Source organism: Trichoplax adhaerens, genomic scaffold (assembly GCF_000150275.1).
Source record: "Trichoplax adhaerens TRIADscaffold_2 genomic scaffold, whole genome shotgun sequence".
Classification (NCBI taxonomy): domain Eukaryota; kingdom Metazoa; phylum Placozoa; class Uniplacotomia; order Trichoplacea; family Trichoplacidae; genus Trichoplax; species Trichoplax adhaerens.
This window is the reverse complement of record NW_002060944.1, coordinates 64573-87838: the sequence shown is the minus strand read 5'-3', so window position 1 is coordinate 87838 and position 23266 is coordinate 64573. Positions and strand designations below refer to the sequence as shown.

Here is a 23266-nt window from a genome sequence, read left to right as displayed (position 1 = left end):
GGCATTGGTTGCTACGATACCGTTAGCGCAGCAGCAAAGTTAAGCTACTTAGCTGGAATGAGCTCGAGTATTTATTGAGCGGGTTGGTCAACAAGAATTGCTATCAATTGTGCTTTTTTGTTGTTGCTGTGCAGTCTTGTTAGTAGGCCATGAGCTAGCAGTGGTGCCAATTTGCAATGCAGGCGCTGAAGGATAGTCTGGTGTGCAAAATACATCGTCACTATCCCATCTCTTAAATCCTTGAAAGATATGGTTAGAGGTTGGTTGAAGGAAGTGTAAGGATCACAATGATTTTGCGCTTTTTCAGGTTGCGTAATCGTCCTTTGTCATGCTTTCATCTCGTCTATCCACGATGCAGGGCTCAGAGCCTTGTTAAGAGAAATTCCAAAGGTGACATTGATTTTGCATGAGGCTTACTGTATGCGAGAGTCCAGTCCGATCACTTGCAAAGTGATCGGGGACTCATTTCGCTGGATGGCCGTTTGGAGCAGGAGATGTGCAGTCTCATGTCGTGCTTTGACCGTATTGCCCAGTCAGAGCACTACCATGAAGAAGGGCCTAGGTGACACTCATTTTACACACCATCAACAACAAGGCCACTCCGCTAAGCTTTCGTTTGCATGCTACCACTAGTTCACATTCGTGCCGAGCTTAGCGTATTGGAATGTAGACGACTGCAAATACTTTGCAGTCGCTTTGCATGGTGTGGGGATTGGGGTGGATGGTCGATCAACAACAAGTCCTCTCCTTTGCCACTCCGCTAAGCTGTCGTTTGCATGCTACCACTAGTTCACACTGGTGCTGAGCTTAGCGTATTGGAAAGTAGGCGACTGCAAATACGTTGCAGTCGCTTTGCATGGTGTGGGGATTGGGGTGGATGGTCGATCAACAACAAGTCCTCTCCTTTGCCACTCCGCTAAGCTGTCGTTTGCATGCTACCACTAGTTCACACTGGTGCTGAGCTTAGCGTATTGGAAAGTAGGCGACTGCAAATACGTTGCAGTCGCTTTACATAGTGTGGATGGTCGATCAACAACAAGTCCTCTCCTTTGCCACTCCGCTAAGCTGTCGTTTGCATGCTACCACTAGTTCACACTGGTGCTGAGCTTAGCGTATTGGAAAGTAGGCGACTGCAAATACGTTGCAGTCGCTTTACATAGTGTGGATGGTCGATCAACAACAAGTCCTCTCCTTTGCCACTCCGCTAAGCTGTCGTTTGCATGCTACCACTAGTTCACACTGGTGCTGAGCTTAGCGTATTGGAAAGTAGGCGACTGCAAATACGTTGCAGTCGCTTTGCATAGTGTGGATTAGGGTGGATGGTGTGCATTTCCCGCCTTGGATCAGCTTCTTTCCATTCTTTTCTTTCTCTCCCTTGAAGTGGCGGCAAGTTTATTGCGCGAGTGGTTCTACCGTACCGCGAGTGATGGCTGAACTGCGCCGGCTCTAAACTCCATGACTATTCAACGTTCGTAACAGGATGTTTGTCAACAGTATTTCTACCACTTTCGGTAAGCACGTGCTAGGCGATAGTCCATTGCCAGTGTCTATCCTATGACGTCACGATTGTGGTACCAGTACCGTACTGGACTCCTTTCAGCTATTAGTAGAGACGCTGGCTGATCACTGTATTCTTCATACTGTAGCAAGGTAGATAGCCTTGGGTTTACGCACCGTCCTGTTTACTACCGCATGCAGCAAAATCAATGTCACCCATGGGTAGCGAGCGCCTTGTTACTATAGCCAGTACTCAAGGCATACCATGACGACATTAATTTTGCTACTCCTTGAACCCTTTGTAGTGTACACTGTACTGTACATTAATGTGAAAAAAGAATGTCGCTTCTGAGTGCCCTTTCTACTACCTAATCAATGTCACCTTTGAGTAGCGAGTTGCTACTGTAGGCAGTACTCGAGGCATACCATGACGACATTAATTTTGCCAATACCGGAACTCTTCCAATACTGTCGTTGTGCAAAAAGAATGTCAGTTCTCCCATCCTTGCGATTGCCGGAATCAATGTCACCCATGGGTAGCGACTAGTTACTGTGGGCAGTACTCGAGGCATACCATGACGACATTCATTTTGTCCTTGACTACAGCCATTCTCCTGTTGTATTGTGCAAAAAGAATGTCGCCTCTTCGTGCCCTTTCTACTGCCTAATATAATCAACCCTATTGATAGCCAGCGACTTGTTCCTGTGAGCAGCGCTCAAGGCATCCTATGACGACATGGATTGTGCCATGGCCCGTAGCCTTCTTCTTTTCTCTTGTGCAAAAAGAATGTCGCTTCTGCAGGCCCTTTCTACTGCCTAATCAAGGCTATTGATAGCCAGCGACTTGTTCCTGTGAGCAGTACTCAAGGCATCCTATGACGACATGGACTTTGCTCTACCTAGTAGGCTTCTTCCTTTCACTTATGCAAAAAGAATGTCGCTTCTGCATGCCCTTTCTACTGCCTAATGAAGCCTATTGATAGCCAGCGACTTGTTCCTGTGAGCAGTACTTGAGGCATCCTATGACGACATGGATTTTGCCCTACCCAGTAGTCTTCTTCCTTTCTTTTATGCAAAAAGAATGTCGCTTCTCCATGCCCTTTCTACTGCCTACAGTACCAAGCGGTCCTGCATGCGTGACCCTCTTGGGATGGAGAAAAGAAGGGGGGTGACCCGTTGTTGTGGACGATCGCTACTCGCGTCAAGCGTGTCTAGTGCAGTCTTGACCACAACAACACCACCGGGCCGATGTTGCTTGCTTTCCCTAGTCAACAGTCTGATACCATAGTCCAGTATCATGTCTTTCGTATGGCCGATGCCAGTATAGGATGGCGATGGGCATTTTACACCTCCATCAGGGGCCCCCGTGTTGATGGCTTACCCCACCACCCCTGTGCTTCCATCCCCGCCTGGTGTGGTATACAAATCGCTACAGTCGGCGGCAGCAGATTGGCCAAGGAAAGAGAGAGAAAAAATTCATCGTCTCAATCTGCTGATTGCAAGATTGCTCTCGCTGCCATTGCTATTTTACATGGTTGTTATTGGCATTATTGACTTGATTCAAGGGTTATTGAGCGTCGATTCGGTTATTGGATGATTGGAGAGGGATTAAACGATTGTATCCAGTGATTTTGTAGTATTGAAAGTCATTGAGATTGTTTTCCATCGTATTGTTGTCGTCTTGTTGGAGTTGGCAAGGTTGTGGCTTGAAAGCATTTTCCATTAGGTTATTTTGCAATCTTGATTGATCTTGTTTGTCGTTAGCTATTCCACGTCGATTGAAGTCGATTGGGTAAAGATTGCAACCTCCATTGAGTGATTGAAGACTTGGGTAGACGAGGAGGAGAAGAACAAGCCCCTGCTGGCTGGAGGAATGGTGTGAGACGTTTCACGATCGACGGCGACGACGACAACGACGACATTTTTCAATTACTTAGCAATCACTTAGGAAACCAAACAAAAATGATGGAAGACAAAGTAATGTTATCCAATCCGCAGCAGCAGATTGAAAGACCAATCCATTACATGTAAGTGCTATCCTTCATTGAAATGATTGCTTTCATTGAGAGTAGGAGAGGACTTGATGTTTTGTGAAAGAGAGAAAGGGGGGAGGATGCTATGTCGACAAGAAGGAGGGGGGGGAACATACACGTCCGCAGTTTGCAGTAAAAGATGGACAGTTTAGTTTTCTTCTGCTTCTTTTTTTTTTCCCCCCTCTTTCTTTTTAGCCATTTTAGTCATTGGATAGAGTTAGAGGCAAGTGTAGGAGTGATTGGCAAGGAGTTGATGATGTTGCCAATGCATTTTGCACCACAAATAGACACCAAAGTGGATGATGTTGATTTTGAGGGGGCTATCAAGCATCAAGAATGGAGAAAGACATGAAATGGCTCCATTCCATGGTTATTTTCTCCAAATCCATCATCATTGCAGCTTTCATCAGTCCAGGCAATCATCCTATTACCCTCATGGCTACTCTATTTGAACTCGTTTTCTTATCCCTGGTCTATCACAAACGCTGATCATTTTTTTTTCTCCCCCCTCCACTACTGTTGTCAATCGTGAACAATTGACTAAGGCTAGCAGTTATTGTTGGAGCCCATTTTTAAAGTAGTTTTAATGCGCGCGCCATCTTGTAGCTCTTGATAGGACTGCACTGGCATTTCCCTCCCTTGGATAGCCATTCCCACCGCAAGCTTCATTGTAGTCATGGTATCAAATCGATTCCATTATTTTGCAAAGGATGATGGAGGGAAGAGAAAGGATCGACAGAAAAAAAAAATACACATCGATAGATAGGCCATTTTCCCTATCGATTCATGGCTTATCCATCATCAACATGATCAAAATTCTAATCTTGCTTTCTATCCCACGGTACCAACTTGGCCATGGGTTAAGATTAGATTTTTTTCCCAGGCGTTTAAAGCTTGTTTTCACGTCGTCGTTTCCAGTTCCATATTGGCTGCTTTTCTTCCTATTTTGACCATGGTTCGATGAGAGGGGGGAGGAGGAAGAAAAAAAAGGAATGCAAACTGTCTACTTGCCATAACAAAATGGTCAATATTGGCTCAACTGAGGACAACATCCAATCGAGTAGAAAACGCTTTAGCCCATTTCTACTCGTTAACCTACATAACTATCAACAGCAGGAAAGAGATTGGCCAACCAGTTGGCAATGTGTTGCCTTGAGACATGTTGTCAATTACTTTCTATCCAATGACGACGGTGAAAAAAAGGATGACCATCCACCGTGTCCAATTGTGGCTGCTGCATTTTACTGCGGTGGCAAGTCACAGTTTTGCATCCATTTATTGTCATTCTTGTCCATAACACCGATTGCATGTTGATATTGCAAAGCATAGACGTGAACCAACATAGTCTAGTGATCATTCAGGGAGGGGAAAAAATAGGGAGTACTAGTCAACTTGGACAGCATGACCAACTCCTTTTTTGTGTCTCCTTTCTTCTTGCACTACGCTTGAAGTTAGTGAGGTAACGGAAACTTTCCCTTGTAGTCTTGTCCATGATGGTTGTCATGAGTTTCTTTTGGAGCACAAGTTGGCGAATTTTCAATTTGTCAACAGCACCTTGATCAGCATGGCAGTAGTGTTTCCAAATGATTCAAAGAAGGCAAAGTATGGAGTCCGCCGTGATGATTTTCCTTCCTAGTGGATGACCGTGTTTGGTCAACTGTCCATTCGTCTACATGGCAATGTTGCTTTGAAAGGGGTAAAAGAAAGTAAGGATTGCAGGCAACCATGATTTGACGATGGGAAAAGCAGGCAATGGAGAATTGAATGCGATGAAATGATGAGTGCAGTGATCAACATCTGTCCTTGGCACTTCATTCTTGGTGTTAGTTTGGACACAGTCGTATCGTCGTTGAAGGCTTCAAGACGGGAAAAAACGGAAGCAACAATATAAGGACAAACTTCTTTCCATCCTTATCGTCGTCGAGGCTTGCTTTACTTAAACTCTTTCTACCTCAAGATGGGAAAAGGAAACCGTGGATGGCGCCAAGCGTTTTTCCATCGTAGTAAAGTCTTGACTAATTGATATGGCGTTGTCAACGTTGTAGCAAAAAGTCAATTGGATATAGCAAAATTGTTTTAGTGATTGCTTAATATCCTCGTAGAATGATTCAAGACGGGATAAAGGCAGCCAAGGGATGGAACAAGATGAGGGCAATCGTCAAGCATCTTTCCATCCTTGTTGAGTCTTGCTTGCTATTGCTGAATAAGGCTTTTGGGGTAGGGTAGAGTTGAAAGGGAAGAGATCAACACCAAGTGATGATGCTTTACCCCAAATTGGACAGGATGAAATGGGGCAATACATACGTTGAATTGTCCATCTTTCGCCAGCTTACTTCAAAGTAATCCAGTGAACTACCTTAGGCAAGCTAGCCCACCATTCAACTACAACAGATTGATGAACTTGATCGACCATAACGATGCCTTGATAATGGAGCCATGGCAAGATAGGTAAGCGACGAGTTTGAGAAGAAGCTTCTTGACCTAGTCAGAGAATGTTATTTGTCGTGGACATGGCATTGATTTCGTCGTTTCGCCCTTTCTCTCTTTTCCTGGACTTAATCCATTGCCAATCAATTGAACACAAAGTTATCCTAGCTGTAGTCATCAAGTTAAACATTTCCATCCGTTCCTGTTTTAAATCGAAATAAAGGGATACCTAGACTGCTTTCAAGGCCATCATTTCGTCCGGATGGATTGCTGGCATTCTCCTCTACTCCATAGTGTAGTCTTTCAATCGATCAAACGTTCCCATCCATTCCTCTTTAGAAAGGGATAACTAGACTGCTTTCAAGGCCACAATTTCGTCCAGATGGATTACTGGCATTCTCCTCTGTGCCATAGTGCAATCTCTTTCAAACCATCAATCGTTTCCATCTATTCCTCTTTTAAATTTATAAAAAAAGGATACTATCGATCGCGGTTTCCATCATCACTTGTACAGCCATGTTGGTATAGCAAGAAAGTAGAAAAAGATTGACAATCTCGCTTGCCATCATGGCACGAGAGGGGAGGAAATACTTCAATGGACAAACCAATCACAGGCTTGTTGTTATTCTGCTAGTTTCTTGATACTTTTCGCTCATGTCGACATCCATCATCCATGATTTGTCTGGGAGAAGGGTTGCTTGAGGATGGCCTAAAAGGGATCGGGATACCCATGAACTAGTTTTGCAGTCGATGCTTTCCTACTGCTAATGCTTATAATAAAGACAGCGGGAAAAAAGATCGATAGGAAGCAGCAACAGAATAACTTGATGGTGCTTCCTTCGAGCTGTCTTTGACTGTACTATGACAATGTTTGACGATTTGAAAATAGATGAGGGTAAGTTAGAGGCTGTTATGCTTTTCTCAATCGTGAATTATGCCTACCCATATCGATTTGAAAATGGATGCAGGTAGAATAGGCTATCGTGTCTTTCTCAATCTTGTGCTATGCGCACCCATATTGATTTGAAAATGGATGCAGGTAGAATAGGCTATCGTCTATTTCTAAATCTTGTGCTATGCACACCCATATCGATTTGAAAATAGATGCAGGTAGAATAAGCTATCGTCTATTTCTAAATCTTGTGCTATGCACACCCATATCGATTTGAAAATAGATGCAGGTAGAATAAGCTATCGTCTATTTCTCAATCTTGTGCTATGCGCACCCATATCGATTTAAAAATGAATGCAGGTAGAATGAGCTATCATGTATTTCTAAATTATGCCAATTGGAAACAGTCGAAGAAAGATAAAGTAAGACATGCTGTTGAAATAGTGCATGAGATTTGCATCCTAGCCTAATAGGGTAGAATGCAGTGTAGCAGCTTGGTTCTCGGATTGCTGAAATAGAGTAAAATTGACTATTAAATGATGGCTCTCCTCTATCCTATTACGGTGTTTCGTGTTGAAAACCAGTCGTTGTTGGATAGACAGCAGCGGTGTGTCTGGATGATGAAGTACTCTAAGGATGGAGTAAAATGGAAAATAGAGCAAGGTCCAAACACATCCTTCTATTCTATGGTAGAAAGCCAAAAAAATCGTTGTTGGATAGACAGCCATTTGTACTTGAATGCATGGAGAAGAAACGATGGCCCTAAAACACATCCCTGCACGACGTAGTTGAAAGTGGAAAGGAGTTATTGGATAGGCAAAATAAACTTGTACTTTTATGTAGTAAGATGGAGAAGAGAGCATTACCCCAACATGTTGCCCTACTTCATGGTAGAAAGCGAAAAAGAATTGTTACAACTTGTACTTAAATGTAGTCCGATGAAGAAGAGAGAAGGCTCTTAATACATCACTGTACTACGTTGATTAAAAAATGGACTGCAACATGCATTGAATCAAGCAGATGGGTCCTAACCCAATGGACAGGAATGATCGAATCGCTGTTTTAGATGAATACTGAAACCTATGCAGAAAGGATAGATGGATAGATTGGGATGCAGCAGCTCCTTGATGAGCTTCCCAGTACTGCAACCAACTCCGATAGCTAGAAAAGAGATCGATAGATGATGGCTTATGATAGATAAATGATGGGGTAAAGCAACTATTGCATACTAACGCTAGGATAGCCACTTGGATTCATTTTACAGTCGTAAAATGCGCTACAGACAAGCAATCAAAACGCAAGAGAAGATGAGCTAGACATAGGAGGACTGCTAGACATTGAAGAGACATTGCATGTTTGTATATGCATCGACTGACTCGGATTGAATTGCTTTAGGGTAAATAGGCATCAAGTTTTCAATGATGTTTATCAGGGGCTCCATCCATCGCTTAGCTTACCCTTCCATGTCGTAAATACTAACACGGACATGGAAATAGATTTATATCCATGTGAGGTACACTACTAATGTATCGACATGATTCACTTCGACTAGTACTATTTCTTCACCTTCCTTTTAAGCTTATTCACACATGCGGAGACGAGTACAACTTTAAGATATTCATTGATCGACTGGAGTTGCACTGGATTCATTTAACCGATGGTGGATACTACTTGAAAGACTTGAGCAAAACAGGAGACTGTTATTGGACAACAGTAACTTGGCTGGAGGGAAGGCGATAGCCAAGCCTGATGGCAGTTGAATCATTTTGAAGAATATGGCAAGTAAATGCATAGTGCAATTGAGTAGGAATCCATTCCTTGCATGGAGAGCGACTGTTGCTCTTCTTGTTCAAGTTTTATCGGCTCATTGTAGAGCAGAAGAGGGACGAAATGGAGCTCACGTTTCAACTTGCAGTATATATTGATATCGAGTGTTGGTTCAAGTCCAATAGGATGATAGATTCTTGATGAACGTTGTTGTCTTTCATTTCTTTCCTGTTAACAAGATATGGACGAAGAATTGGGTCTAAAATGGCATCGTTTTTGTACTCTAATCAGGCGCTTACTGTACTGCATTAAGCTGTGAACAAGCTACGGACGAATCATTGAATCTGAAACTGCATCATCTTCATACTCTAATCCAGTCCACCTTACCGTAGTAGGATTCAATATTCGATGCACGTTGTAGACCTCTATTTCTTTTCCGTTAACAAAACACGGACTAATTATCGTGTCCAAAAATTGCTTGGCTATTCTTGCAAAACCTAACCGCTTGCATTATAAGCCAGAAGATGATGGACATGAGACGAACGTTATGGTTTGTAATACATGGACGATCGACAAGTAGAGCAATGATCCACCAAAGAGTATCTTGCAACGTTCTATCTTTTAGCCCAAGATGGACAAGAAATAATCGAGATTGGACTTTTATCGTCAACCACATTGGAGCTTGATCATCGTGATCCAATTCTTGCGGATTGCAATTCCCACGGTGATAAAGCGTAATCATGCAGATGCATTTTCATGAAAATCATCTCCAATCCATCACTGACTATTTTCTGTTAAAAGGTCGACGGGTAGGGTAACTGTAGAAAGGAATTGCACTCAGTTTTATATCTTGACCTTAGCATAGGTCGAGCCATTTTGTCACGTTAAAAATAAGTAAAAAAGTGAAAAATTCATTTCCAATGCATAACCGCCCATTCTATTAAAAGCTCGACCCAGAAAGCAACTGCGGAAGTGTTTCACTTGGTTTTACATCTTGACTTTTACAGGAGTTAAGCCAGTCTGTCATGTTAAAAGCAATCTTTAAAATGGGGCTCCGTTTCCATGCAAAGGATAAACTCACTTGCAATCCATTATTACTTATTCTGTTGAAAGCTCGATCCATCGAGTAGCACCCGGTTGTATTTCTTGACTTTTGCATGAGTTCAGTCATGTTGAAAACAATATTATGGAGTCCTATTTCCATTGAAAAAGGGAAAATTCTGTCAATCCATCATGCACATTCTGTTGAAAGCTCGACGCATAAAGGAGTAGCTCTCAGTTCTATACCCCTATCTTGCCTTTTGCATAAGTTGAGCCATTCTGCCATATGAAATGCTATGGTTGTCATAGACAGTCAATCCGTTGAAGAAATAGGATTAACTGGATACGTTTCTTCCAGCGAGCTGGTGTGAAAGGATAGCAGTCAATGGATAGAATAGGACTGCATAGACTAGACAGTTTTAGTCATTATTGGACCGTAGTAGACAGTCGATCCTGCTAGTCTGTTGTTTCAAATGATAATATAATTGCATTACGGGAGCATAGTCGTCATCGTCATTTTGTCTTCTCCCTTCCTTTCCATTCTTACAACCATTCTTCATCTTGACTATGTTATCCTTTTGTGCACGTTGGCTTTTCATTTTTTTTTTTTTTCCACTTATCGTCGTGCTCTATTTCACCATTCAAGCCATGACGTCTAGATAGAAGTCATTCTTATTGGCATTTTTCGTCTTGTTTCTTGACCGTTTCCTTGCAATCCTGATTGATGATTGACTTGAATAATTGTAATCTTCTTCTTCGCGTTTGCAGCAGTGTGTATTTCTTTTCTTATTGCTGCTATCATTTCAAGATACTCTGTACTTGAACTCAACATCATCCTCCTTGATTGCTGTATTAATTCGCTGTATTAAACTGGATTCGAACGTAGACATTACCATTTATTCATTCTATCATGTTAATGATCGTTTTAGGTATCTAAAATCCTTCCGCACTGAGCAATGCCAGTCCTTTCTACAACACAAATGCACCGCTCATCGACCTTATACTTGTTTTAATTGGCATTTCCTTAATCAACGTCGGAGACGACCTAAAAAATTACGCGATGGTACATTCAATTATAGTCCGGATGTTTATTGCACCCAGTACGATGAAACGACAGGCATTTGTCCAACAGGAGATAAGTAAGTATATTGTACGAGTAGATACAACGTGTATAGGATAGATTGGAGAATGATTTGGTAAGATGTTTCAGGCTTGAAAATTGTATCCGTTCATCATTGCAACAAGGCAGTCATCATTGAGTGATGTATTAGTGGCAATGTACTGTAAGTAAATGGGGTAAAGCATGGACTATAAGGTAGTATTCCTTTAGTGATGCATCATGATAAATGATAGAGTAGTTCGCATCATTCCAGCAAGGTAGTAATTCCTTCATGGTTTTCAATCAGTGATGAGTGATGATGATTAGTGGTAGTCTACTCTGCTAATAAGGGAATAGGCTATACCTTTTCAACTAGTCTACTGAACTAATAAAGGAATAGGCCGTCTAACTTCATCAAGGCAGTATTCATTCAGTGATACGTGGTGATGATAGGTGGTAGTTTACTCTACTAAGAATAAAGTAGACTACCTAATTTCAACAAGATAGTCTTCGTTCAGTAATATATAGTAATGATCAATTGTATATAGTCTACTGCACTAATGAATTAGGCCATTCAATTTCTACAAAGTATAGTAGTATTCGTTCAGTGATATATGATGATGATTAATAGTAGAGTAAGACACATCATTTCTACAAGGTACTACCATAGTAGTCATCCAATCGTATGGGATGAGTAGTAGTCTATTCCACTAAGAATTTCATACGTAAATAATGCAAGAGTAGGCCACATCATTTCAACAAGATAGTTCTCATCCAATCATGGTGGATGAGATGAATATGAGTGGTCTGGACTAATAATATATAGAATGAATGATTGAAGCTACTTTTTTTTTCTACAAGGTAGTATCCGTTCAGTGATGAGTGATTATGAATAGCACTAGTCTACTCCACTCTACTAATAATTACTGATTAAGGCTACATTATTTCTACAAGGTAGTATTCGTTCAGCCATGCTTTAATCTACGCTAGTAATAATAGTGTAGGCTGCATCATTTCTACAAGGTAGTATCCATTCAATGATGTGTGATAATAAATAGTGGTAGTCTACTAGTGGAACAGGCCACATCACCCTTCTAAAAGACATTATTCATCCAATGGTGCCTCATAATTAATATTGGTAGTCTACTAATAGAGTAGGTCATAGCGTTTTTTTTTGGAAGGTGCTATTCTGTCTATGATGCGCAATAGTGAATAGTGATGCTCTACTAAGAAATTAAGCCACATCGTTTCAACAAGACAGTACTCGTTCAATCTTAAGTGGTAGTGAATAGTGGCAGTCTACTTCATGCAGAATGAAGTAGGCAACATAATTTCATAAAGTTAGTCTTCATCCATGGAGGTGTTTCGACGAATAGTGGTAGCTTTCTATTAAATGATTCCATTATTCGTACAGTATGAATGTATTGGATAGTTCCAATAAGCGACATCAATGCTTCATATGGCAGCATCCGCTTCAGTAATGTAATTAATCCAATAAAATAGGTCTACCAATAGTAAACAGACTGTCGAGTAGGATTCAATGAGGGAAAACACATAATAGCTGATAGCGTCGTTACTTCCTTGGAGTTGAGCAATCGCTGTTTATTTCTTCGCAAGGTAATTGCTTAGCAATACCGACACGATTCCTACTGTTGTACGATTAAGATGCGATTGTTGAGGATAATTTTACAAACACACTAGACGTCGTCCTGTAGTAAAATGGTCTGTGGCTTAGTGCCATCTCAAGGCTAAACTTGTCATGAAGGCATCGTCTAGCCTTGCCCTTTTTCTGTTACTCTAACCAGTAGTAGAGATGGATTAGGAAGCAAACCCTATAAGGTCGCCCTATGGATGCTTTCAATAATGTTACTGTTTGTAATCGGAAACAACTATAATCAAGTTCAATTAAATGATAATACTACTTTATTTCGCTCAGTAGGCTATCACTGTTTATTTCCTGACGTTACTCTACCACCATAAGCTTATATATAAATTCCTTGATAATGATACAATAAGCTATCCTTGAACTTCGCTATTTACTCCCTGCCATTATAAGCTCATCAATATCCTATATTGTACCACATGCTATCATTTACTCCACTCTTTATGTTGCCGATACTACTCTACCATGCTAGAAATGACTTATGGTATGCTCTCTTTGATCTTCAGTATTCATCTGATCGTAAATCGGTAGTAGACTGAGCAACTTATGTAGTCACTTGGCAATCGTAAGATGGAATTGAAAATTTGTTGACTGCACTGACAATTGTACAGTAGTTACCAGTCAAACTGTCTTGCTAACTTTTTACTTTATACTCTTTTAGTTGTCCTTATTTGCATCGAACTGCCGGTGATACAGAACGTCGTTATCATTTACGCTATTATAAGACTTCAAAGTGTATATATGAAACCGATTCAAAAGGTTTTTGTGTTAAGAATGGTCCACATTGTGCATTTGCTCATGGTGACGATGATCTACGCCAACCTGTTTTCGATGTTCGTGAAATTCAAGCTTTAGAACGTAAAGAAGCTGGGATAGAAAAAATTATACCAGAAGATTCCCTATGGCATGGTAAGGGTTCGTGACTGATTGATTTTATATGTTGTTATTCTTCGATGTAAATTCAATTGTTAGCTCTTCATAATATAAAGATATCTTATTTTCACTTTGACAACACTCTGCCAATTGTGAAGATAATACTAGCGAAGTGATTCTAATGCAATGGATTACTTGACTTTATCAACAGATAAAAATTTTGTCGTCAATACATACAAAACCGAACCTTGTAATAAGCCACCTAAAACCTGTCGTCAAGGATATGCTTGTCCGTATTATCATAGTAATCGAGATAGAAGAAGGTGCCCGGCCAATATTAAATACAGGTTAGTGATACACTTATCAAGTATATCAAAGCAATTTTCAACTGTTTACTAATAGTTAACGTACTGAAACGTAAAATAGATTAGTTTAGGTATCAACCTTGAAAATTAGGTTATACATTTTGTCTAACAAACTACACTAATCTTTTAGATCTATACCTTGTCCAACCGTTAAACATGGTGATGAATGGGGAGATCCTACTATTTGTGAGAGCGGCGATGAATGCCAATATTGCCATACTAGAACGGAACAACAATTCCATCCGGAGGTAAATTTGCTAACGATAATTGATTTTGTAATGGATTATTAACTCATAGACAGACACGTACAAGTACTGAATTTTAGAAAGAGCAGCTTTTTCTACTTTATCAATGTACAGACTATTTACGATAGTCATGCTTAGCGAAGAGCAATTATGATGAATGATTTTATTCGTCTAAGGTGCTTAGTAACTTAAAATGTGCGTACTTGAACTCAATTGTATTTCATCCTCGACAGATTTACAAGTCGTGTAAATGCAATGATATGTATCAAACTGGTAAATGTCCCCGTGGACCGTTTTGTGCCTTTTCCCATGATGGTAAGGATCACTATTCCTTTGTCGTCGTGTGATCGATTTTACTGTTTAAGCTGGCGTAATAAATTGTATGCATAGGAAAATTCTTACAATTATTCTCTTTTTGTCTCCAAAGTGACCCGAAGTCAAACGGATACTGACGATGATGGCGGTACGCCGTCAAGTAGTAGAATGACAAATTCCTCAGCTACTAGTCCTATTGGAGTATCATCTACAAATGTCTTTGGTGCAGCAACTGTAGGTTTAATTTTTAGACTCAATGATGTAAGAATTAATTATATTATATAGGGATGGAGTTGTACTTTATGTAAAATATACTCATATCATTGGCATGATATTACGACTTGATTGTTTTTCATACATGTCGAAAATGAATTGTATCCACTTTCGATACAATGATTCAATTATTAGACACTTTTTAAACCTAGTAAAAATCAATAGCGATCTAATTTAATTTTTTGACCACTCTTGTCTACAGCCTCTTAATTCTGTTATAACTAATTCATCTAACCGGCAACGCCAAGGATCAACTGGCACTCCTACTTCGGTTTCTTCTGGCTTTAAAGGATCTAATCTTAATGACTTTACAGCTGGGGATGATGGTGGCAGTGATCTATTCGAAGAGTTAGATAAATTAAATAAATTAAATATGACTGAGCAGGCCACTTCCAATATAGGACCAATAGGTAGAAAAGTTTCATTAGAAGGAGGAAGGCAAGATAGCCCAACCACGAGAGATGATACCTTTCATATGAAAGGAGATATCTTTCAATCGGCATTTAATAGCTTCAGTTCTACAGATGTAAGTGGATGAGTGATCAATTGATGAAGCGTTTTGATGTACATGCAGTCGATGATTGTATCATTAATTTGCTTACTTTTTGATGTTGTATAGTCTTCGGTACTTATAAATCAAGGACAAATGGGTCATCGACATGGGCAACCTCCTATGCTTCCCAATTTATTAACATCTTTTGGCTCACCTATGTCTATTAGTACGAATAATAATGTTCCCGTCAAGATGTTAGAATCGAGTATTGTTAATAGAAGTGATAATGAATATCAATTACTACGAGATCAACTATCGGAATCAAACTCTAAATTGAAGTCTATACAAGAGTCATGGGCTCAACTTAAATCTACTTGCGATTCATATAAAAAAGAAGCACAAGAAATGGCCCAAAAATATAGACTAGCCGAACACGAAAGAGAACGTACTTTGACACAACGAGATAGAGTAAGTCAATCCTTATCACTGTTGATAATACACCAAGCAAAATGGGATAATTTGAACTACCTTAACTGGTAGGATTTTGTCCGTCAATAAAATAATTGATTGTATCCATTCTTGTCAACAGATTCAATCTAAATTGGATATGATAATTCAGTCTAACGCTGGCGGTAGAAATATCGATGAAAATAGTACCATGAGTATTAATTTGAATATTGAAGATCTAAAAATTTTATCAATTAATCAATTACGAAATTTACAACATCACCTCAGAACTGAGATACAAAAGGTAGAAATTGCTTTAAGTCAATATCAACGCCACTAGTTCAAAGCAAAATTAATAGACAGTACCAATAACAAAAGATACAACCTATATGGTTTGGTAGGAATTGATTATTCTTTATGTTCAATTTGATAATATTACACCCTATTAATAACAATTGTAATTTCAAATTTGTCAACGTCTTTTACTAGTGTGTAATCTAACAGCTCAGATATTGTAGTAGGAAACAATCAAATTTTCAACCTTGTATTTATTATAAATTCCAAAAGTAAGGATAGGCTTTCAATTGTTGTCGAAATTGTGTTAATACGATAAATACATTAGCATACAGTGTTTTATCAAGAGAATTTTTGACTCTCTTGTCAATATTGTCAGGTTTGGTTTTGTTGAACGTTTTAGTTGGAAATAATTTAATACACGCTTTCCACATGAATTACACGTCTGTGTTATGCTTTCAGCAAGTTTCGGTCGTTGTTACTGTCAATGCGGCCTACTGTTGTTCTGTTTGTCAGTCATCTTACTGACAGTAAATCCCATTTCATCCAGCTTTATTACATGGTCTTTTTGTGTCAGTCAGCAAGACATTATCAACGCAATAACTGTATTCTGCTTATTAGTCATGCACCCTGATTGTGCTTCCATTTCTGCCTACGATGTTGTATGATTGACTGTAGTTTACTCTACTGCATGGAAATTACACGAGGTAGCTCCTTGAAGACAAGGCGTAGCGTGTAACACGAGAAAAGTGCAAGTTTACTGTGTCTTTTTACACTATAGAACATAAAGTTATGTGCAAAAAGATATTTACCTCACATGATAGTACTGTAGGACCCAGGAGAAATAAGCACTAACTACTCTAAATAGGCGTATGGAAAGTTTAGTAGCAATACGAGGATATGACAACAGGCTAGGAGTACAACATGCAGCCATAGAACAGTGCTGTTATACGTATAGAATGTCTCCAGCCTCATTAAGATATCATCTAGTAGCATCCGGCAACATCTAACAAAGCATGCATGAACCAGCAGGATGCACACTAGAGCATGTAGTAACTTGATAATATTATACGGCACAGGGGGAAAGGCCTTCGCGTTCAATCTTGAAAGTCGACCACCGCATAAAAAAGATACCATGGATTGGTATCGAGCAATACATACCATACCTCGCTGGAAGTATAGTAGAAAGGAAAGATGAGATTGAATAACTTGGATATTCAATGTCTACGGATTGATCAAGAAGCCTGGCATGCTGTGCCTTCATTGGTATCGAGCAATACATACCATACCTCGCTGGAAGTATAGTAGAAAGGAAAGAAGAAGTTGAATAACTTGGATATTCAATGTCTACGGATTGATCAAGAAGCCTGGCATGCTGTGCCTTCATTGGTATCGAGCAATACATACCATACCTCGCTGGAAGTATAGTAGAAAGGAAAGAAGAAGTTGAATAACTTGGATATTCAATGTCTACGGATTGATCAAGAAGCCTGGCATGCTGTGCCTTCATTGGTATCGAGCAATACATACCATACCTCGCTGGAAGTATAGTAGAAAGGAAAGAAGAAGTTGAATAACTTGGATATTCAATGTCTACGGATTGATCAAGAAGCCTGGCATGCTCTGCCTTCTAGTATAATGAGACAGCCTACTGGGAATAGGCCATTTAATAACCCCGCTGCGTTGCTAACGGTCTCCCTTATAATTGCGCTGTCAAAGAGAGATTGTAAAAGACATACAGCACAGTATATAATATACTGGTATACCTAGAGGCTAGAGACACGCAGATCGAATCGAATAGACACCGTATTGCGAAATGATTGACATTGGGCAATACACTACTGTAAAATAAGTTCAATATTACCGGTTTAAAGGCATAGTGATGGCCGTCGCTAAAGGTAGCCATCAGGTTCTACGCTTTTCTATTTGCATACTCCCATACAATATGCTGTACTCTACATCCTGTGTATATCAAATTGAGTAGACTGCTATCAGCGAGTTCTCGAGCTTATCCGCGAGTCGCAACGATATAAATGGACGTAGATACGCGTAGATACAGAATGAATAATACAACACCATGGACTAGCGCACTTAGTAAACTCGTAATCCAACACTAAATACATGACTAGAGATCAAGTTTGATTGATTGATTTGATTTATTCCATTCCAACAGTGCTGTGCAAATAAGTGTGCATGGGTAATATGCGTAGTACTGTAATATGTACATTTTACAATTATACTCTATTCTACAAATGCAACAAACTGACATGTGCCTACAACGTCCAATCATGTTTTGCAAGCCATTACAGTCATTGCAAACATGCCATTATCGAAAAGGGCTAGAAACTATTTTATGCATGAAAGGCATCTCTAAATCAATATTGAATCATGATGAAAAGATGCTACAGTTGAATCATTACAACACGGTACTGGCATTGCAATGCATTCTATCGTACTGTTTGTACTGTTTCAAGGCTTCAATGGAGCTGCTGTTCTCAAAACACCATTTCTATTTGCCAAGTCTACCAGCCCAAGAATAGGAATCCACGTAGAAGTAGGATCATTTCAAGGACATAATAATAAAAATTAGAATAATAATCATCATTTTGATCATTATTCACAGTCTACCAAATTCACAATGAATTTCAATGTCGACAAGACATTGAAACGGAACCTTTAATGAACTGTAATTACATTTAATAGACATGACAGGTGTACTTGGTAGTGGGGTTTTCGCTTTCAACACAACACCTCATGGCACTTTAGAATAAAAGCTTTTCAGCTTTTGATGTAAAATACTAATTTAGCTGTCATGGTAGAGTAGAGTATGTACTGTACGGTGTTGCAGTCTGTAACTGTCCAGTACTACGACACCATCATCAACTCCAGTCGTGCCTAATCGTCCAAGTACACTGGTTTTCAACATACTGTACAATGTTGCTTTTAAGGTGAAAATGTCGCACATAGCAATGCAAGCCATTTCAATCTTGCAATTTGTCCAACAAATTGCAAAGCATGTTGTTTTCATGCTTTGTACAACGCCATTTCATTGAGGAATTCTAGGACTCTTAGTGAAAATATCGTACAAAGCAATGCAAGCCATTTCAAGCTTGCAATTTGTTGGATAAAATTGTAACAAATTGGAAAGAATGTTGTTTTCCTGCTTTGTACGACGCCATTTCATTGAGGAATTCTAGGACTCTTAGTGAAAATGTCGTACAAAGCAATGCAAGCCATTTCAATCTTGCAATTTGTTGGACAAATCGCAAGGAATGTTGTTTTCATGCTTCGTACAACGCCATTTCATTGACGAATTCTAGGACTCTTAGTGAAAATATCGTACAAAGTATTGCAAGCCATTTCAAGCTTGCAATTTGTTGGACAAATCGCAAGGAATGTTGCTTTCATGCTTTGTACAACGCCATTTCATTGAGGAATTCTAGGACTCTTAGTGAAAATATTTCATGCTTTGAACGACGCCATTTGATTGAGGAATTTGAGAACACTTGGGCGTTTGAGTGGACTTTGTACCGTCGTCTCCATTCAGTCAGGCTACGTCAGTCGATTCTGCACTTCAGCCGCCTATTTGCATCGTACGGTACTGTACTGTACTATGTACTTTGCCTGTGACAGTGACGTCATGGAAATGAGAAAGACCCATGGTTGAGAAAAGATGACCAAATACTATTCTAATCCCAATAGAATAGTACAGGATACAGTCTACTTTACTTTGGATATTTTGAAATTTCATTCTTTTACAATTCTTTTCTTTGGTCATCTTTTTTTACTGACTGTACTCTGTACAGTAAAGTCATTCTTTCAACGCCGCTGCCTTGACAAATCTCGCTCGGTACCAATGTCGGTACCATACCTCCATTGGACCTCATTGTCGACTATAGAGGAAAATAGGTCAATAAACGGAACAGAATAAAGGACGGAGTCTGCGCATACGTTTGTTGCATCATGCTTAACCAAGTCAATGCCTTTCTTCAAGATCCGGTTAATCCTGCTCGACGACCTCTATTATTTTTAGCCGTCGTCGAAGCGACTGAAGCGAAACAACCGACCGTCTTCGTACTGTACACTGTAACTATTGCAGTTTATTCCATTTGTATACATACAGTACCAAGTACTGGCAAGAAACCATCATGGACTCAACGCGGTCAAACCCCTTCTTCTCCCTGGCCTACGGTATATACAGGCTGCAACATTGGCCACGACGTCATTCTATTTCTTTTGAGCGTATCCATTTGTCAAGTTTGTAACCCTAACAGCATGGCAACTCGACGTGACTAGAAGCTTTTTAGCTTTTTTACAGCTATTTTCTCCGTTTTTTTTCCACTCTACTTGCTTAACCTAGCCAGCATGGCGTAAGTAACTCATGTCATGACTGCTTTCTAGCATTATGTTGTCTTTTTTCTGTGAAGAAAATGGCCAATTCGGTCGTAGACTTTTTTTTCAATGACGCACCAAAGGCTGAGTAATTGATTGGTAACGTGTCTAATTTTTTTTTTCGTTTGTCTTTCTTATTTAGTTTTGCTCACTTTTACCATTCAACTTCTCCTGCGACTTCAAATTACCCACACTTATTATATCATGGCATCATACGACCTGAATATGGACCCTTCTATAGTCTCATCCGGGGCTGACCTTCTTGATTTCCCTTTTGATAACGATTTGCTAGACGATTTTAGCAACGAAAACGCTTGGTCAAACACTTTTAACCAACCGGTCATTGCTTCCTTAGCTGAAAAGGGAGGCGAAAATGATGGACGTTTTGATATCAATGCTCTAGGTGAAACTCAACTTAATAAACTCTTTGGCTTATCGGCATCGCAACACGTTTTCGATCAAGAAGGTAAAATGAATAAAAAAACAACAGATAAGCGTACTGAAAATGTTGTTAAATTAAAAAATGATTCACGATTGAATAAAAACTTCTTGAGGAATAGAAAAGTCATGATTGAAGGTCTAATGCTCCCATTTTGTTTCTACCCTTTTATTTAGCTTATAATGATACCAACACAACAACCAACACTACTTCTTCTTCATGGATCGATGATACTATCCCAGATTTAATTGCTACTTACGATGTCATCGACAATACTTACGCCAATGTTGAACAAGATCTTTTAAATGCCACAGACGGTGAATTCACCTCTGAATTTTCATCATCTGTTTCCAGCCCTTTTGAATCGACAGAGTCAAGTCCTTTGACATCCAATGCTTCAAGTCCTTTTACATCCAATGCTTCAAGCCCTTTTACATCCAATGCTTCAAGCCCTTTTGCATCGACTGCTTGCAGCCCTATGCATCCATCGTTCGATTCTTCGCCATATCCTGTTGATGCGCGCAACGAAGGTGCTGAAATAAAACCAGAATCATCTACATTGAAAATATCAAAAGTCCAAGCAAAAATCAAAAAAAATGCGAGACGCAAACGACTGAATAATTTACCGGCATCAGCCAAACAACAGCGTAAACGACAGCAAAACAACAATGCCGCTTTGAAATACAGACTAAAGAAGAAAGAAGAAGTATCTAGCCTATCTACTATTGAGAAGGAATTAGAAACAGAAAACATGAAGCTTCAACAAAAGATCGAAGCCACGAAAAACGAAATCCATTTCCTTGCGTCCCTCCTTCGTGAAATTAAACAAAATCGCGAAAAGAATGCCTCCACTATGGACCGCTAACGCTATATAGTAAACGCCGTCCCGTCTGTTATTAGTAATTAATAAATAATCACGACCGGTTGTCTGTCTTTAGCTAGACTTAACTGCCTTTTTCTTGTACTTTCTGTACTGTACAGTCTATAATTAAAACTTTACTTTATCATACAATCGAGAAATTATAATAAATTTCACCTTTGTAGAATTGTACTATTAATTAATTATTTAACTTGAGTTGAAATGCAATAAATTAAAATTGAACTAGATTACTCTATGCAGATATATCTGCAACAATTTTCTCAATACTTCATTACAGTTCCATGATCTTCAATATTGAGAAGACGGATTACTGCTTTACCATAAAAACAATTGTTATAGGCACATAGAATGTGATCTACTAGGTTTAGGTATAAGTACAGTACAGAGCTGTGCTACTGTCGACTTATCCAGCACAAAAAGTACTATCTATCTTGCTCGTTTTTAAAATTTTATCATAAACTCATACTCGTATAGCGTAATGATAGCCATATGTAAATTTATGTACAGGACGACTCGGTCTTGCCACAATTGTTATTAATCTAATCTTCCGTTATTAACTGAAAAGTAAAATAAATTTAACCAAATTTGTTGATGTCGGACTTGTTGCTACTTATTTACAGCAAGTAACCCTATACTGGTGTGTTAAAGTAACCGATTGTAGCTTTATTATATCTTATGTTATACATTGCTGTTCCGATTTCAAATGACTTACAGCTAATAAACTATTGCTTTCGCTTTCACGGCTAAATGTTTTGAGTATCATTCTTCTTGTTGCCGGCTTCAAACATAGCACAGTACGGTATCTACATGTATTTTTACTATACTGTCGATCGCGTTGCACAGGCACTGTATAGAACGTAACACATTGCACAGTACAGTAGGTAATCTGTAGATTTTTACGGTAAAACTTATATAACATTAATGTACTGTATACTGTATAATTGAATTTATTTATTAAATTAAACATAGAAGGTAGCTAGCTATTCGATAGGCGTATACTGTTCGTATATGCGTATATGAGTAATTATCATTTCGATTGGTGTTATCCTCAGAATAATGCGAGCATATGAGTGACAGGTTTACCTAAAAATCATGACTGTTCTGTTTCAGCAACTGAATAAAATCAAGTTGCATGATGATATGTAAGGTTACTGTGACTGTACATGTGCCGTTATGTTGAATAGAGTAGAGTGCAGTAGCATACATATAATTCAATGGCTACAAGAACACTACATTTCCACAAGGTGCTACCTGCGAAGCGGGACATTCTACTCCAGTGTACAAAAATGATATGACATACAGTATAGCTTGCGCTACCGTATTTCAATATGCTGTACTGAAATGAAATAGTACCGTAAATCCTTGGTAATGAAATTTGTTTATAGATATGATTTTCTGACGGATAAACTACTCTACACAAGCTTGTTCAAAAATACAATAATGCTGCAAGTAGTCACTAGAAACTCGATCAAGTTGTCGATGTCAGCTAGATGCAAAAGTAGCAGCTCAAATATTTATTGCTGCATTTTAAAGACTTAAAAAAGGAGGAGAATAAGTTATGATGTACGTACATATTCCATACTAATACAGCATAACGTTGAAGCATACTGACTAGGATGCATGTCCTTGCTAAATATAAACCGAATTCACCAGTTATTGTTAGTAAATTCTTCACTTGGAGCTCTTTCCATTCTTAAATCGAATTGAAACAGTATTAAAGTCATTGCCTTAATACTTTCAAAGCACTAGTAAGATTAGTTTAGAAAGCAAAAAGTATCTGAAAATATATTCGAAGTCGTAGACATACAATCATGGTTATGTAATAGACTCT

General features: G+C 39.2%; 2 protein-coding genes across 2 annotated transcripts; both read left to right on the top strand.

The window, feature by feature from the left end:
• Nucleotides 1-10581: 10581 nt before the first annotated feature.
• On the top strand, nt 10582-13947 carry TRIADDRAFT_21863 (uncharacterized protein; the record flags this gene model as incomplete). The annotated part of the gene is made up of 8 exons (XM_002109672.1): nt 10582-10796; nt 10903-10935; nt 11498-11539; nt 12076-12134; nt 12533-12560; nt 13081-13328; nt 13504-13639; nt 13788-13947. Coding segments are annotated over 8 exons (921 nt in total), but the record flags the coding sequence as incomplete, so codon positions are not given.
• A 6316-nt stretch (nt 13948-20263) lies between these two features.
• Nucleotides 20264-22164, top strand: TRIADDRAFT_63596 (expressed hypothetical protein). Its single transcript, XM_002109671.1, has 2 exons — nt 20264-20582; nt 20732-22164. The coding sequence occupies exons 1-2, from the start codon at nt 20321-20323 to the stop codon at nt 21418-21420; spliced, it is 951 nt and encodes a 316-aa protein (XP_002109707.1). The 5' UTR covers nt 20264-20320; the 3' UTR covers nt 21421-22164.
• The last annotated feature ends 1102 nt before the right edge of the window (nt 22165-23266 follow it).

Coding starts and splice junctions, on each gene's coding strand:
- TRIADDRAFT_63596 (XM_002109671.1), top strand. CDS start 20,321: ATGGCATCATACGACCTGAATATGGACCCTTCTATAGTCTCATCCGGG. Junction 20,583..20,731: donor ACACGTTTTCGATCAAGAAG/GTAAAATGAATA, acceptor CCTTTTATTTAG/CTTATAATGATACCAACACA.